Source organism: Pteropus alecto, unplaced genomic scaffold, assembly GCF_000325575.1.
Source record: "Pteropus alecto unplaced genomic scaffold, ASM32557v1 scaffold101, whole genome shotgun sequence".
Lineage (NCBI taxonomy): Eukaryota > Metazoa > Chordata > Mammalia > Chiroptera > Pteropodidae > Pteropus > Pteropus alecto.
In genome coordinates this window covers 18,110,128-18,127,807 of record NW_006432945.1, presented here as the reverse complement: position 1 = coordinate 18,127,807, position 17,680 = coordinate 18,110,128, and the positions used below count along the sequence as shown (strand labels likewise).

Below are 17,680 nucleotides of genomic sequence, written 5' to 3'. Positions count from 1 at the left end.
GGGGCCCTCGGCTCCGGGAAAGGTAACGTCCAGAGGTGGGCCGGGCTCGGGGGAATCGGCAGAGCGGACGGGGAGCGTCCTTGCCTGGCAGGACCCGGCCCTGGGCTGAGTGCAAGGGGGCCGAGCTCCAGGCCCAGACCCAGCACGCGCCCCTTGGCTGCCCTTGGCAAGGTCACAGCTTCTCAGAGCCTCAGTGTCCTGATCCACAAAACGGGGACGATAATATCACCGACCATACAGTTGTGTCAACATAAAATGATACGTGTGGACGTGACACGTTACTGTAACTACGAAGGAAGAGCAGCACGGGACATCGTGTTTCACTGGGAAACTTTCTAAACCTGCTTCATTCAGTGGCCAAAGGTCCCCAGGATCTCGTAGGAAATTCAGTCACTTGCAGGCAGGAGAAAAGCCAGCAGGACGATGTGTGGAAGGGGAGGTCAGAGGGGCGAGGAGGGACGCGGGGGGCCACCCAGACAGCGAGAGAGGAGGAGAGGGCAGGGCGAGGAGAAGGCTGGACAGCTCCTTAGTCCGGCCGCCAGTGCCACCGCGTCCGGCGGGAGTTCAGCCTCACGGGCAGGTCCTGGACTCACCCCGTAGATTCTCAAACCAGTTGCTGCCGCTATCCACTGTCCCCACCCTTCCGCCAAAGCCCCCGGGGAACCCCGACACCTCACCCCGCATCCTGCAGGCAGGTATAAGAACAGAACCAGCCTATCCACAGCTGTCGGTAGGGCGACGTGAGGACACTGACGAGCTGCCACTCACGTTAAGCCCGGCACGCCGTGAGCATTCTGCGAGCGAACGGTCGGCAGATGTGGAAGGACAGAGCATGCCGAGAGTGTGGCAGACGTCAGGCAGGTGGCCCCAGGAAGGCTCAGCACACGCGGCAGTGGAGGACGTGACTGTAGAGCTGCACGCGGGCATACGGCTAGGATGCTGGGAGGTGGCAGCAGGTCCCGGCGCCCGAGTCCCCGGGAAAACGGGACAGAGGGCATCTTGGAGGGAGTGGGCATTAGACAAGTTATAGACCCAGGGGTTCAGACAAAGCCTGGCGGACTCAGCCGGGAGCCCCAGTCAAGGCTTGGTCTCCGCCTGGGCCATGAGACGCGGGGCCTGAGCAGAAGCCTAGGTGAAGATAGACCCCACTTCCAGGAACAGGCGTGGACAGGTGGGGGAGTTCTGGGGACGAGGACAAGGAGGTCAGTCCCATTGTGGGGCAGACGTGGCCTGCGGAGAAAGAAGTCACCCACTTTGATCTGGGGGGTCTGAAGAGGACTGGGCGACAGACACCTCTGCCTCGATATCTTTGAGATTCACCCCTCTGGGTTCCCAAAACCGCCCCGATCTCAAAGAGGAACCCGCAGAAACACATGAACTCCCGGCCAGAAGCACACGAATGCCCTGAGTCCCCCTCAGCACTCCTGCCACGGGCCCGAGTCGATTCCCGGGGAGCCCATCAGTGGAGGCCGGCCCCGCGGCCCTGCGGCACCTCGAAGGAAGTCGAGGTCCGGGAAGGAAACGGGGAGGCAGCAAACCAAAGGCACCGCGGCGACGGCGTGTCCTTCCTCTGGGCCATTTAGCTAAGTTCGCCCCACAGAGCGGCTGTGGGGGGTGATTCGCCCGCCTGATCCCATGATGACACTACACTGAATAGAAACGTTACAATTTTCCCCATGGGCAAGAGACTTGGTGCCGTAAGGTCTTCGTCCGAAGAAACCCTGCGGTGAGAGAGTGGATGCCCTGAAGACGCTCTCAGTGTTCACGTCCCCGCTCTGCAGACGGGAAACTCACAGCAGGAACGGAGGTGCCGTGAGGTCCGGCGGCCGGGGGCGCCCGTGAGCCCCGATCGAGACAGCGAGAACACAGACCCGCAGGTGCCGTTCCTCGCGGCCGAGGTCAGCGGGCAGGAGGCCTGACTCGGCCGGAACTGGAATTTTCTCGTCATCAGTGCTGCCGGAAGGTGGGAGAGGTGAGCGAGCTCTTCCCGGGACAGGCTGCAGTGCCTCTCAGGGACTCACGCAGCTTGGACCCTGGACGGAAGGGTCTGGCTGCCTGCACGCCCCTCCCCACCCCTTCCCGCCCCCCAAGGGCCTCTGCGCCCCGCGCGGCCCTCCCGGGCCCGCCCTGCTCAGCCGGGGCTTCTCGAACTCCAAGGAGCGCCGGAACCCGAGGCCCCGCGTCTGAGATTGCGATCCCTCTGCAGACGCTCCTCAGGCCACGCTCCGAGAACCCCGTGACCACGGCTGTGTTCTGGACCCATCGCGGCTGCTCCTGCCGTGAATAACCTGATCTGCACTGAGACGCTGGTGGCTAAATCATGTTGTGAAATGTTTTCCTCAAGGGGCATTTGCAATGTGACAGGGAACAAACAGAAACAGGGGGAATTCAGAAAGTGACAGGCTGCGGGGTGGAACGGGGCAGCTTCAGGACAGAGGGTCCCTCTGCGTCACCTCTTAAATTACAGTCCTTGGCAGGATGGCTGCCGAGGCCGGGGGACAAAGCCACTCGGGGACATCTGTAGGGAGCATATGGGTTTGGTCATGTGCTGCTCCGGGTCCAAGTCATTCTGAGAGCATTTGGAGCAGAGAACACCCTAGTTCCCTCCTGAGGCCATTGTGTCCTGGATCCAAGGCCGCTGCCATAGGGTCACGGCCCCAACTCAACCCACCGAGTACAACGGCGTCTGCAACTGTGTGAAAGCTGTGATTCCGGGAACGGACTCGGGTCCTCATGCTCCTCCACTGACGGTGCTAACCGCCCCCGGCAGGGGACTGCAGCGAAGGCCACCAAACGAGGGGGCTGTCCACTGCTCTGCCAGCACGCCCCCCCCTCGCCAGCACCCTGGCCTGCGGCTCCCTCCCGCCGAGAGCTAGGGCAGCGGCCTCACAGCCACCTGCCCGTGGCGCCATCGGGCTCTGCAGCCTCACAGGACAGGCGGTGCCCTTCCCAGTGCGAGGCCTGCCCGTCCATGTGGTCCCGGAGACCACCTGCTCCCGCCTCCTCCAGGACTGCACGGCCCTTGGCCCCCTGAGCCTCCCCAGGTGAGCAGGGGCCGGTGTGCGTCCAGTGTACCGCAGTGCCCCGTGGTCCTGCATCTCCCCAGGACCCCTCCGCCTAGCCGAGCCTGTGTCGGGGGGTATTCCTAACCAATCACGTTTCATTCATTCATTCCACAAACGGGCCTACAGCTCTAGTGTGCGTGGCACACTGCCCTGGGTGCTGGGGACACAAAACAGGAACAAATGGCCGCAATGTGAAGGTGGCCCAGCTGGTTCCCGGGCAAGCACGCTGGTGCAGGGGCTCAGAGCCGCCTGCTCCCCTGGGAGCCAAGCCCCGGGCACCTGCAGCAGACCCCAGAACTGTAGTCCCTTCGACCGACCGGGAAAAGGGGCAGTTCCCCGTTAAACTGCCGAGCGGAGGCTGGTGTCTGAAAGGGGGGCTTCCGCCCAGGCTCCCACACTGACGGGCGCCCCCAGCCCCAGCATCTGATTCCAGCCACATGTGGAAATAAATAAGGGGGCCGTTTACGTTTCCTTAGGAACTATCTGCAGGAAGTGTTTAAACATTAATGACACCTGTAACCGTACCTGGACACTTTAACTGGGGCGAATGCCCTAGGCCCAGAGAGCGGGGCTGAGCGAGGGGCCACATGGCGCCGAGTCACCCACCCGTGACGTGAAGGAGGCGCCTGGACTCGTGCAGTGCGTGGCACGCACTGCGGCCCGTTGTCTCTCTGTCAGGGGCAAAGCGATCGGGCAAGCTAGAGGGAACGACTTTTAAACAATTCATTCCTTCTGCAGCATGGGCGTCATGGAAACTACCCAGAGGGGTGGTCAAGAGTAGACGCTAATTTTGAATAGCACCTTATATGGTGCCTAACACATACCAGGCAGCCCAGAACCAGTAGATGGGCCCACAGTCTCCAGTCATCATACCAGACTAGGGCAAGAATGAAGAATCAAAATCAAGGAGCTTAGGAAGATGAAACGGAATGACAGAAGGCAGCAAAGGAAAGCGAACAGGACGTGAAGTAACGGGCACGAACAGAAAACACGTGGTTCCTCTCGATGTGTTAGTCGAACATGAGACGGCCGCGGACTGCTTAAAGTGCCAGGTCCGCTAGACGGAATGAGAAACAAAACCCCAAACACAACCCACTGCGTGCGGCTCACAGAAATGCACCTTCAACGTCGGACCCAGGAAGATCAAAGGTAAAAGGATGAGAAAAGAGACGCGACACGAATCCTAACCCAGAGAAAGTCGCGACGGCCCTCTCACTGCCCCAGACAGCGCAGACGGGGGGCGAGCAGCATCGCTGGGGGCGATGAGGAAAGGCTGACTCTCCGGGGGGAGATGGCGGTCGTAACGTCCTACACATCTAATAACGGCCCCAAAATATGTGCGGCGAAGCCTGGCGGGGCTGCAGGGAGGAGCGGACAGATGCGCAGTCTTCACTGGGGACCGGCGTGCCTCCCCCCGGTGACCGACGGACAACGGCACGACCAGCAGCGATGAAGAGGCGGCAGTTTTTAAAAAGTCAGTAGTCGATAAAAGTCGAAGGAGAGAAGAAGTCGACAAAGATATAGAACGTCCCCGTGACACTGCAGCCTGACAGCTACGGCACCGTGCCCTCAGCGCGGACGGAACACAGTGCACCTGCCAAGTTAACGAACATGGGCTTTCTGCTCGGCCGTAAGGCAAATTCTCAATAAATTTCAAAAGGTCAAAGTCATAGAAGGTGTGTCTCTGGCTGCAGCAGAATTAAACTAGAATTCGATAATGAAAATCCTATTGGAAAATCCCCAACTAGATAAAAATTAAGCAATTCTTCTAGCGACCGATAGCTCTTCTCAACAGGGACGATGACGACAGGGATTACACCTTCGAGAGCCGGAAGTCTATCTCGTAGGGGAGAAGAGACGCACCCCTTTCCTGGAGAGCCACCACCACGCGGGGCCGAGCGCGGCAGGTCCCATACCAGGGGGGTGAGGAATGTTGCAGATGAGGCCCTGGGCAGGGACATTCACACGTCCCCGAGCTGTGGGGACGGGGAGGTTGGAAGGGCCCCTGGAGTCGACGCACATCCACTCGACCTTAAAGGTCAGAAGGGACTTGATCACGCGCAAACAGGGGAAGAGGCCTTCGATGCAGAAGGAGCAGTGTGTCCCACAGCTGGCTAGACGAGCGTCAGATGTCATCAGGGACAGTAGGTCGTCTAATTGGACTGGGGAAGGCAGAAGGGGCAGGTGCTGGGGGCTCTGGAGGCCAGCCAGGTGGCCTGCAGGTGGTTCTGAGGCCCAGGGGGGCGTCGAGGGAGGACCGTGAGCCAGAGCGTGGCCCGAAGACGCGTCCCGGGGGAGGCCGGCAGGAGCGTGCGAAGCGGCCGGGGCCAGGGGTCGGAGAGGGTCAGGAGAGGGGGAGACAGGAGGCCTGCTGGGAGGAGAGCCGCCCCGCGGCAGTGATGGGGAGAGGGGAGAACACCCCCGGCCCCCGCCCCACAGGCCACCCACTCCCCTCGCTCAGGAGCTGCCTAGCAGAGCACAGAAGTCGCTGCCTAATTGCTCCTTTCAAGGTGATGCTGTGAAGCGGGACGCGGCGTCTGACGTGTCGTCTCTTCCTGCCGCCTCAGCCCCGACTTGACAGCCGAACCTTTCTAAAAATAGACTGAGACGCCCCCCCACCCCGCCGACGCCCCCAGACCCGCAGAATCCCATGTTCCCCGTCCCCGGGCGCCTCCCCCTCTGGAGGCCCTGTCGTGTTGCGTGTCCCATGTCCCGGCAGCTCCCGAGCCCTCTCTGGCTAGAGTCAGGAGTGGCCGGGGTCTGCCCTGACCCTCACTTGGTACTTCTCCCAGAGGCCCTGGGCCAGGCCCACTGAGGTGAGGTGGCACTGGGCTCCTGCCCTGTGACAGCAACACGCATGGAGGCCCCAGGACCGTCCCCTCCCTCCCCCGAGAGAACTCATGGGGCAGGGCCAGCCTGAAGGCTGCTGTCCACCCTCCGCACAGAGGACCGGCTCCTGTCACCCCACGTGACAGCCCCTTCCCTCCGTCACCCCACTGATGTGACAGTCCCTGGACCAACTTCCCCTCCTGTCTACAGCCACCCCCCTCCAAGACCTATCCCCAGCATCACACAGGAGGCCACCTTCCTGGAGTAACGAAGGGTGTCTGTCACTGCAGGCACACTGGCCAAGAAGCCAAGGGCAGGGAGCAGTGTCCAGCTTGGACAGGGCTCAGCACATGGCCTGGTGCTGAGCTACCGGTTGCTAGAAGAATTGCTTAATTTTTATCTAGTTTATCAGCCACCCGAGCCACCGCATCCTCCCCCATCAGCTCACGCTGGCACCCTCCCTCTCTGCTCCTGCTTCTGGCCCCGATGCACACCTGCCTTCCCTGACTCCCTCGGGCACCAGGGAGATCAGCACCTTCGGAGTGCGTTCCGCCCTGAAGTCGCAGGGAAGGCTCCCCCTGCACCAGGTCCCGTGCGTGCCTCGCTCCTGCGTGTGTCTCCCCGAGACAGCGTTGGTCTGTCACGTAGCGTGTCGTCAGAACCTGGGAGACAGTAGCTGCCGTCCGGGCCTTGATCATAGTTATCTCAAGCCCTGGTCTCGACCCCGAGCGTAAGCTCCTTCGCCTGATGAATGGGGACTGGGTGCTCTGCCCGGGCTCCAGGCTCACGCTTGCCTCCCCAGCTCACCCTCTGATAGTAGGTGTCATTCTCTACGCTTGGAAGAGGAGGAAATGGGATTTGGAGGCAGAATCGGGGATCCTGCCAGTATTTACAAGATTAGCATGTGACAGTCTGGATTTGAACCCAGGGCTGTCTGGCCTCAGAGACCACTTTCTCCTGTCATAGCCTGAAGTCCACGGGCTCGATGTGGGGAGGTGCTCAGCGAAGTAGGCAGGCAGGTGAGCCAGCCGCTCAAAAGGACTGTGTAGATCACGTGACCAGCCAGTGACACCCACATCACCACTGAGAATGGGGACTGCTTCCCTGAGCGGCTCTCTCTCCCGAGGGCCCCGCTCCTCCTCGTTCGGGTGGGGGCGTCAGCATTGCCAAGGATGCTGGTCCCTCCCAAGACTTGAGCCAAGTGGCATGTAATGCCCCTGGGTGGCCTTACTGGTCCCTGGGTGGCTCAGGCACAGGTGAAGGAGACGAGGTGGAGGGGGCCGGGGCAGTGTGGGGGACGAAGCTTCTCAAACCTCGGCGTGCCCACAGATCACCCGGGGTCTTGTGAAGACGCAGACCCTGACCCAGGAGGTGTGGGGTGGGGCCTGGGACGCTGTGTTTCCGACGAGGCCCAGGTGACGGCCGTGCTGGCCCGCAGACCACAGCCGATCGCGGGGTGAGACAGCCTCGCCCGGTCCCTGGGCCCCGGGCCCCTGGAACCCGCTGTTCAGCACTGTGCCTGCTGTGTTCTCCCCGCAGACGCTCTGAACGCCACGTGCGTGGCGCCCGTGGAGCTGGCCGGGTGGCCCATCGCGCAGGTGGGCAATCCGCTGCGCTACATGTGCATCACGCACCTGGACCGCCAGGACTACCTGTTCCTGCTGCTCATCGGCTTCTGCATCTTCTCGGCGGGCACCGTGGCCGCCTGGCTCACGGGCATGTGCGCCGTGATCTACCAGAACACCCGCCGCAAGTCGAGCGAGGCGGAGGACGAGGACGAGAACGGGCAGCCGGTGAGGGTCAGCAGGCAGATCTTCAAGAGCAGGGCCGACTCGGTCCACGACGGCTTCCCGCAGCTGATTTAGCTGCCAGAGGCCAGGCTGCAGGCCCTGCCCGGCCCCCGCCTTCCCTCACACCCACCTCCCCATGCGCGCGGAGCTGTCGGACCCACTGAAGCCTATCGGCGAAATAAATAAAAGGTCTGGTGGCCAGTTCTCAGGCTGGTCCTTTCCCGCTCGTCCAGCCCAAGGGCACCTGGGTGGGCTCAGCAGGGGGGCATGGAATGGAGCCCCGAAAAGCTGGTGTGGCAGCTGAGTGCCAGGACACGCACCCCACCGCAGCAGCGTCGGGTGAGCCGAGCACTCGCCCCGCACACCTCTGCCCTCCGCCCGGTGCTGTGTGGGGGGAGCCAGGAGACCCATGCCACACACTCGACGCCCCCAGACCAGCAACTGGGGCCTCCTGGGGCCAGAGCTGGTCCCAGCCGCAGGCCAGGGTCAGTGGCCCCACTGACCGCAAAGCCACACAGATGCTGGGGGAGCGGCCGCAGCCGACAGCTCCTGCCCACCACCCCGTCGTCCCTGCCTCGCTTAAGCGACCCCCACTCCCCACGGTGCGGTGGAAAAGTGCTGACTTCCGGCCCTTCTGCTGTGCGTGGCCGTAAGAAGTCACCTCACTGCTTGGGTCTCAGTTTCCCCAGCCGCGAAATGGGGTGATGAGACTGGATGGCCTCGAAGGCCACCTTCACTCTAACCTTCTGAAAATGACTAGGGATAACGTCCAGGACCTCGAGGAATTCCTGCTCATCGAAAAGCAGAACACGAGGTCCCCAGCAGAAAAAAGTGGCCAAGGTGAAGAGCAGGCAATTTACAGCAGAAGACGCCTCCAAAAGCAGTGAGCACCCAGAGAGGCGCTCGGACTCGTCGGTGATCAGAGACGTGCGAACTGCAACAACAGATGTCACTGGATGCTCGTTAGATGGGCCAAGAAAAAAGAATTGAAAAACACGTTGGCAGAGACGTGGGGCCAGGGGAGGGGACGTGCACGGCCGGCCCCGAGGGCAATCTGGCACAGCTTACGTCAAACGGGGTGCCTGCCCTGCCACCCACAGGCCCACGCACGCCCGGGGGCATCGCCCGCAGGAATGGTCACACGAGTCTGCAGTGGAACACGCATGAGGACACCCACTGCGGCATCACGCGGGGGGGCAGGGAGCTGGAGGACTGACTGGGAGGAATTTGTGGAGCGCTGTGGGACGGTTACCAGCCACCGAGCAGACGTACGTGGGGACGCGGATGGGGCTCAAAAACGCGACGCCGACTGGGAAACAAGGAGACGTGAATGAGAACCGTCACTGACACTCGGACCCCGAAACCACACGGACAAAGCCAGAGTCCCCACGGTGTCCCTCACGATCTGCCTCCTGCTCCCCGCACCATGCCCGGTCCCTCACCGACATCATCTCCCCCCGGTCCCCACTGCTCACCCTGCCCCAGCCTCACTGGCCACCTTGCCGTCCCTCTGCCCGGAGTTACAAGCCCTGAAAACACACGCACACATACACACACACACGCACTCACACACTCACGACACACACTCACGACACACACTCACAGAACACTCATGCATTCACATGCATTCACTCGCACACTCTCGCACACTCACGCACGCACACACTCCGTCCCCCTCACCCTGCTCCACCTCCTCGGACAAGAGGTGAACCTGATAAGCAAACTGGACAGTAAGGGGTCTGCACCAAGCTCCCAGGGGGCGGGGGCCTCGGCCTGTCTTGTCCACTTCTGTCACCTTGGCACCTGGAACAACGCCTACCACGAAAGAGACGCTCGGTAAAGTCTTGTTGACAAAATGGATTGCAAGACCACGCCACTTACAGACACTTGAAACACACTGAGTGACTGACAAGCCCCGGTGAGGAAAGGCGGAGGGCCAGCGGCTCGGTTCCCCAAGCGGGCCAGGTATTAGGCCAAGAGACTAGCACTGAAGAGCAATACAAACTTGTTTTTCAAAGAGTGACACAGTCTGCTAGCTGGGTGACTGGGGCCTCGGTCCCCATCGGCGCAGCGGGTGGCCCTCGGAAGGGGCTTACATTCTTCAGCTCCTGAAAAACAATAACTTTAGGGAGAGGAGAGTGGTCCCCGCACCCCACGCTCGGCACCTGTCCCCCTCACGTGGGGCTGGACGCCCCCCAGCTGCGTGACCGTCGTCACTCGCGTTCCCTCTCTGGGCCTGAACTTCCTTAGTGCAAGCAAAGTTTGTGGACGGAGCTGAGTCCCCGTCTGCCTCCGAGCGTTTCTGCTTGCGATTACGGGGTTCATACGGGGTGCAGCCCGGAAGTGGTCTACGGGCAGAGAATTCAGTTTCTCTAAACCTTACAGAGGGCGCTACACAGCTTTATTTAACAGCAAAAGAATAAAAAAGAACCAGCAATGAGGCCACGCCGGGTGGAAGTCAGGGTCGGGACACTCCAGAGGGAGGCACGTGCAAAATCCCCGAAGTAGGCGGGGACAGGGGGTGACATTTAAAATCCAGACGGCTCTGGCAGGACAGCACAAACTCCCCGAATGGTATTGATCATAAGCCTTGTACACCAAAACGTACAAGCCAGTGCCGAGAGAAATCGCAGAAGATTTAAGTAAGTAGGAAGCCATCCCATATTCATGCCGGGAGCTGGGGGGTGGGGGGTGGATTGTCCTCCAAGTGGATTGGCAGGTTCAAGGACTCAGCAGGCCTTTTGCAGACTCGACAAGGTGATTCTAACTCCCCTAGAAATGCAAAGGACTCAGAGTAGCCAAAACAACTGGGCAAAGAAGGGCCACATGGGCGGACTTAGACTCCCGATCACGACTCTGACCATAGAGCTGCCGTGATGGAGACGTCCGCGGTTGCCTGGTCCGGGCTGGGAGCCGGAGGTGACCGCAAACGGGCACGGAAGAACTTTCGGCACGACGGAATCGTCCAGAACTGGGTGGTGGTAGTGGACGCACGGCCCCGTAAACTTACTGAATCTCACGGACTTGTACACTGAACACAGATGAAGTTTACAGTGTGTAACTCGTTCCTCAATAAACCTGCTTTTTAAAGGGTCTTAGTCGGTTCCTCTGCAGAGCCTCTCAGACGAGCTGAAAGGGAAGCCTGGGTGAGTGTCCCTAGCCTTCCAGAAGGTCACCAGGCCCTGTGTCAGCGCTGGCGGGATCACCCCAGCAGCCCGCAGAAGCGGCCCCCACTCCTTCACTTCGGTGACTCTTCACGGCCCCAGTTCAGGTCGCTGGCAGAGAGCTCATCTTGCAGACATACAGTAAGACTTATAAATACTTTAGGGCCTCAGGGAGCCCCGTCAGTTCCCTGCGATGGCCCCAGTGACCCAGGGCAAGGAAAATTCTATGCCTAGGCGCCCGTGTCGGAGAGCAGCCTGCCCGCCAGGCAGCCTCAGATGATGAGCTGTCTCATTAATACACAGTTGGACCTTAAGGCACCCACGCTCTCTCAGAAGCTAATTCCCACAAGCTACTGCAGCCGACACCTGGAAAAACAGGCCGAAAGCAGGGAACTCAGACCCGGAGGAGGGGCAGGGACCCTGACCGGGGAGCAGGACACGGTCCTCCGCCTGGGCTGCGTGACGAAACACCTGGAAAGCTGTTTAAATATGCTGTACCCGGGCGCCGCCCACAGAAGTCCGGCTTTGATGGGCCCGCGATGTGGCCTGGGCACACGTGTTTTCAAACCCCCCCATCCAGGCGATTGTCCTGCAGGGCTGAGGACCGGCAGCTTAGGGGGAACGGTGGTCAGAGCACGGTCTCCCACCCATGGCTCGCCGCAGCCCGAAGGCCCTCCCTCCGGAGAAGGACCCTCTCCCCTTCTCCCCAGCTGAACGCTGGGCCCCAGGGTGCCGTCACCTGCAGCGCGGATGTGGCCTCTTGTTGCATTTACCCCAAATGAGAGTGTGTCAAGGGAACCCCCTCGACCACGACACCCAGCGAAGGAGCGAACGCTAATCAGGTCACTGGCAGTGGAGAGGGGGGAAAGTTCAGCCTTCAGGTCAGTACTCAGGCTCCGCCCTACGCCCGGGACAGCACGGGGACAGGACCACCGAGCTCCGAGCTCCGAGCACACGGCCGCACGGGCAACATTAAAGGCGGCGATGAAGCACTCATCTCGGGCGTGAGCGACCGTGAGCGGGTAGGGCACAGCCCCCTTCCTGCCAGCTGGAGCGGACAGAAACAGCTTTGGGGGTGAGGCAGAGCCGGGCGCGGGCCTCGTAACCGACAGAATTGGAACTGGGGGAATCGTAAAACTAAGCACCAAGGACATAGTCGCAAGAGCACGTGCCATAAGCCCGACGGCGGCGTATTTAGACCTCGCATCCACCTTACCGTCTTCATCTTACAGACGAGGAAATGGCCCGGAGAGCTTCCAAAACGTGCCCGAGCTCAGAGTCGGTCGGCAGGACACGCAAGCTCCAGAGGGCGGCACCAGGAGCCCAGGTGGAGGAAAGCCCTGGCAGCTGCTGCAGCACCTGCTCAAGAGAGGTGGCCCGTGGGGGGCCCATACCCCTCCCTCCCCGGGACTGGAGGAGTCTCGCCTTTAATGATGAGGCAGCACTGACCTTGGATGGTGACCGCCCCCTGGCAGGCCCGTAACTGGGTAGAGGGAGGAGAGTGGACAAGAGACGATGGGGAGAAGCAGCTGGGGGAGATTTTTTTTAAAGACGATTGGATTGTTCCCTTTGCCAGATTCCACACCGGGCAGATAATCAGCAACAAATTTAATTTCCCCTGGGCTTCTCTCAGGAAGATGCGTCGTCTTGTGTAGGACACGCAGCTCAAGTAGGTGGATGGTGCGAAGAGCTGGCAAAGCCTGGACGAACCCCTCTGAAGTGAGAGTTGTCCCTTGCAGCAGCGCTCCCCAGCCTTCGTGGCACCGGGGCCCAGTGCTCTTACGAGCATCCAATGCCTGATGAGCCGAGGCGGTGACGCCGGCGCTGGGGAGCGGCTGCAGACACAGAGGACGCTGCGCTCGCTGGCCCGCCGCTCCCCTCCTGCTGTGCGGCCCCGATCCTAACAGGCCCAGGGGTTGGGGACCCCTGCCTTAGAGTATCCTCAGCACCATCCGCAACAGCAGCTGAGAGCAGGTAACAACACCTGGATTCCGCCTCAAGGAGGGACCGAGCTCCGCCCAAGCTGGTACCAAGCGAACGGCTCCGACGGCCCATGTTCGAATCACAAGACCTAAGCTAGACACCGAGACCCGCAGGGACGTAGCCCCACGAGACACGTTCCGTCGGTCCCTTGAGTCCCGCTGCATCCTGCGTAACAAGCAGCTCGTCCACGTTACGGGTGGCTACACAGGAAAGGACCCTCGAAGGCCACAGAGAGCCAAGGGGACCGCGCAGCAGAGAAGGCTCTGCATGCTCCAGACTGCATTTCACAGGCGGAGCGGAGGCGCCGCCGAACCAGGTCCCCTGTCCTGGCCGTGGCTCCTAATGTCTGACCTCGTTCTGTGTCTGAGTCAGGGAAAAATCTGGACATGCCAGACAGTCACCAAACCTGAAGACATTTCCGGGGGGCCCAGGTGCCATCCCAGGACCGGCTACCTGTCCTCCTGACGTCCGCCCGCCTTCACGCACACTCCACACGCCGCCGCTGCAGAGGGCGGCCGCGTTAACCACCTCAGGAACAGCCGGACCAGGTGTCGAGTTGCCTTGGAGAACTGCAGACTTCTCCCCAAATAAGAAAATTTGATTCTTTAAAGCATATCTGGAGAATCCGATCTCGACCGATGCCTTCTGTGGCAGATGCTGACACTGCTCAAAACTAACTCTGCCCGAAGTACAGCTGTGGGCTTCACCGTAAGCGCCGAGGGCAGGGCGCTCAGGAGACGCAGTCGAAGGAGAGGGCCGAGGAGGAAACGGCCAGCGAGGGCACACGGCCCCTGACGGCAGTGCCAGCCGCCCGCCCGTTCGCACGATATCTAGACGCGGGATGAAACAAAGCGCCACGTGACACGCAAAGTGAGGAACAGAAAAACCGGTCAATTCCAGGCGACATGATATAAAAGCCCAGAGCCATTTCTGAAGCACGTGCTTCTAATTCAAAGGCGACTGTGGGGTGTGTGGGGGCGGTGGATGACAACCGCTCCCCACGCCCACCGCAGTGAGCCAAGGCCGGTCTCTGATGCCTGTCAGCTGCCTCTGTTTGTGGAGGTTCTTGCTGTTTTCATCAGCCTCTGGGTCCCACCTGGGGAGCACGTTACCCTGCCCGGCACCCCCAGGCCCCTGCCCCCCCCAGGCCCCTGCCTCCAGCCCACCCCAAATGTGCACCCGGAGTCTGGGCCTGAGCAATCTCTCCAGGTGTCTGAATGGACAGCAGCTCTGTGTCCTGGGTGTCCTCCAGCACCCGGGGGGCTGACGTCATACTCGGTGTCCAGACACGTTGATGGAAAGTTCTCTTCCAGGTTGAGAGAACGAACCATAGATAATACAAATCACGGAGAAAGGGAACTTGACCCTGAGGGGCCAGCCGCTCAGAGAGCAGTGGCTGGGGCAATGCTGCCCTCCACTGGTCAAAAGCCAAAGTGCTGCTGGCCTGTTGGCCGAGCGTGGCGTCAGTTCATGGAGCAGGTCTCGTGGACCTGGAATTTATAACCGTTATTACTGGTGCTTCGGCAATGTAGGAAAGCAGTTTGAACCCTAAAAGAGGGAACGAAGCGGGAGAACGTTTGGGCAAAGTTCCTGGATGAGACAAAAAGCCGGGGGAGAGGGAGATTACGGCACCCTGGGCGAGAGCCTCCCGTGCACCGCACCGGCTGAGCGAGGTACAGTCCCATGAGGAATCCGGTTTAGTTCACACCAAAACCCTGCCAGGCGCTCACGCTGGTGCCCGCTGTTCGGGTGGGAAGGGCCCAAGAGGCCGCAGATACGCACAAGCCGACGGCTCGGACACGGCAGCCCTGGTCTCCCCAAGTCCTTTCTCGTGCTACCGTCCAAAGCCACCTGTTGTCACCGCTCCAGCTGTACGAGGCAGGCGCTGAGTCCCGATTATGGCTCGCTGGCTTCGATCACCATTTCCTGCCGCGTGTAAAGTAAAAAGGGGTTGACGCTTTCGGTTTCGAGTCTAAGCAGAAGAAGATCTGAGAAATCCGATGTGCCGTGCGTTCTCTGTGGCAGCAAGGGACTCTTTTTTCCCTTTCCTGCCCATTTCTCTCTCCCCTCTAAAATCCTCTGCCTGAAGACAGACACAGCGGCAGTTTAAAGCCCCGCTGTCCCGTTCAGCGGCCACTGGCTACACGTGGCGACGGCACCTGCCGAGCCGATACGTACGTACTGTGCATATAAAACGCCAGAGTCCTAAGACTTCGTACAAAAGTCAAAATACAAACCATCTCACCGATGATTTTTATACTGATTACATGGTCACGATACTGTTTGGGCTCTATTAGGTTAAATATATTGTTAAAATTAATTTCACCTGTTTCTTTTTACTTTTCAATGGGACTACTAGAAAACTTTACATACAGAGTTAGCGCTGGTTTAAAGACATGCAAACGTGCTTCATAAATAAAGGCATTTCATACGTTAATGAGAACAAGATCACCCCCATGAAACTGAAATCTGTTTCTTAGATCATGGACAGAAAACTGCCACCTGGGCTTCAATTAAGATGGCTGTAATTATCAACCAGGCGTCACCATCGCGAGGAACTCAGAAAGCCTGGTGCTCTCCGCTTTGCGTTTTGCGGGTGAGTGACTTGTTCCCTAATAATCTCCACGTTTTCACCCTGCACATTACACTGATAATAGTGCGATTTACACACCAGAAGTATGTGGCCTGTCAGGCGCAACAAAGCACCTCATGCTGCCTACATTAAAGAAAGTGGAGTCACTGCTGCTCCACTCGGGGTTGGGGGGTCCCCACGGCTGTGCTGTGGCATCTTCACCCTATGTCTGGTTAAACACCTTTTAAAAAGATGGAACCCCACTGTGCGCTGGCCGCACAGATTAGGGCAGCTCGGCCTCCAGGCTCACCCCAGGCTGACCCGGGCCTCCTGCAGGCTTTTTTCTTAACCTCGGCTACGACAAGCCTGGAGGAGTGGCCTTCACGCCAACACGCCAACAGGCCCCCGAAGATAACATATATTCGAAGTTCCCACCGGGGATTTAAAGGCAGGTCCACATTGAGTCACCCCCCTCCCACCAAAGGCCCTCGGGACAACAGCGACCTGGGGCGAGCAATCAACAGGAATTCCCCTGCCGCCCAAGAACTCTGAAGAGCCCCCTTCGCCTTGGGGTCCAGCCCCTCATCCACCCCGACTTTGTTTCCAGGCCGCAGGAGGAGGGGCTGGTGGATTTCTCAAGTTCACCTCCAAACACGACTGTGATCCTCAGCTCTCTGCAGAAAGGAACACACCCAACAAGCGAAACGAGTCAAAAATAACCTTGGTCTGAGGTCTCCCAGGGACCGCTGGGAAGTGCACGATGCGAACTCAACACGGATCTTCTGCCAGCATTTCTCAATTTTCCCTGCTATGTGTGATGTTTTCCATGGATGAGACCAGGGATGCTGGCTGTAAATGATAGTCAGATGTTTAAACAATCTTATTGCAGAAACATGATAATTTCCAGAAGCCCCTTTTCTATACACGCTATCTTTGGGTGAGACCCACCACAAAGAAATTGAGTCGTACAAGAAGAATGGCAGAAGATCTGGAAATTCACCAGGAAACTGAACCATACCATGCCTCCAACAAAATAATAATAATAAAAAAATCATTAATAGGAAACAGGCCAGTTTTTAAGGGTCATGGAAAGAATACACACTGAGCTCTCGGCAGCTGGCTGCGTTTCAAAGTCAGCGACCTCCAACTTGTCAGGGGGGTTGTGGCTAATGCTGAGAAAGACATGTGCTGAAAAGTTCCCCGTCGCCCTCAAATTCCTGCATTTCTAGTCGGAATCGTACCACACATGTGCAGAACAGAAAGGTCTGCTACATCTTAAGTGGGTCCTGCTGTAAGTAAACCAAACATGTAAAATTCTAACTTGTAAAAGCGATACATTGCGACCAGATCACTTACATCGAAAAAAAAAAAAAGGATTAACTTCAAAATATTTTAAGTACAATTTTTCCTATTCAGACATTAGGTCGAAACGCATGAAACTGCCAATCTTAATGACTGTTTTCACCAAATAAAACCAACATCCTGGCAATCGCATTTGGTTCGACCTATGCACTTCATTAACGGCAGAGGTGCCAGAAACATTTAAAGAGAGAATTAGGCATCCCTACTAATTTCAAAGTGGCAGAAATAAAGATTTTTAAAAATACTTCCCGAATAACAAAGCCAACAGGAAAACATTTGTTCAATCTTTTTAATTTTGACCTACGTGATTTCTCAGTCATACACCTAACGCCCGTTTTAACCTGACGGCCACAGGATGCGGGCGCTGGAGACTAAGAATTTTGGTCATAAAGTTGGCAATGCCCGAAATAATAACTATAAACTCCTCACTTATACATTCTCACATTTCAAAGCAGCTTTAATGAAATGACATCTATTAAGCCACACCCCTAAATCCTTTGTGAAAATGAGACAAAGATGGAAGAGAGAGCAAAGAAAAGAAAGATGCGCTGACTTTGATTTTCGGAATTTACACGGCCCAATGAGGACGGCTTTTCAAAGGAGTCCCCATGGGAAGCTACATAGCGACTTCCAGGTGACACTGCCACATTGCCCAGAATGCTCACTGAGCTTCTCGAGGAATTGCTGCCTTCAAAGCTCCTGGTTAAGAAAACCAGCACATGACTTAGGGTTCTCCTTTGTTTTTGATTCCAAACGGGGATCAACGCGCTATTAACCTGCTTATTTTACAAACTTAGGCCCAAACGCTTTGGAGTTATTTGCTAAAATACAGACATCATTTGTCCAAATGCACAGCACGACGCTGAGAGAGGACCCTAAGGTAAACTGAGGCCTCTGGGTGATGACGGCGTGTGG

The 17,680-nt window shown here is 58.4% G+C and overlaps 2 protein-coding genes across 6 annotated transcripts in view; one reads left to right on the top strand and one right to left on the bottom strand.

The window, feature by feature from the left end:
• Positions 1-7,759, top strand: part of LRRC52 (leucine rich repeat containing 52) — an 8,463-nt gene extending 704 nt beyond the window's left edge. Inside the window, exon 2 of the mRNA XM_006907836.1 lies at positions 7,434-7,759. Coding sequence (XP_006907898.1) covers positions 7,434-7,759 — 326 coding nt within the window. The remainder of the gene's footprint in view (positions 1-7,433) is intronic.
• RXRG (retinoid X receptor gamma) overlaps positions 1-17,680 on the bottom strand; it is a 144,066-nt gene that overhangs the window by 111,131 nt on the left and 15,255 nt on the right. The window lies entirely within an intron of this gene.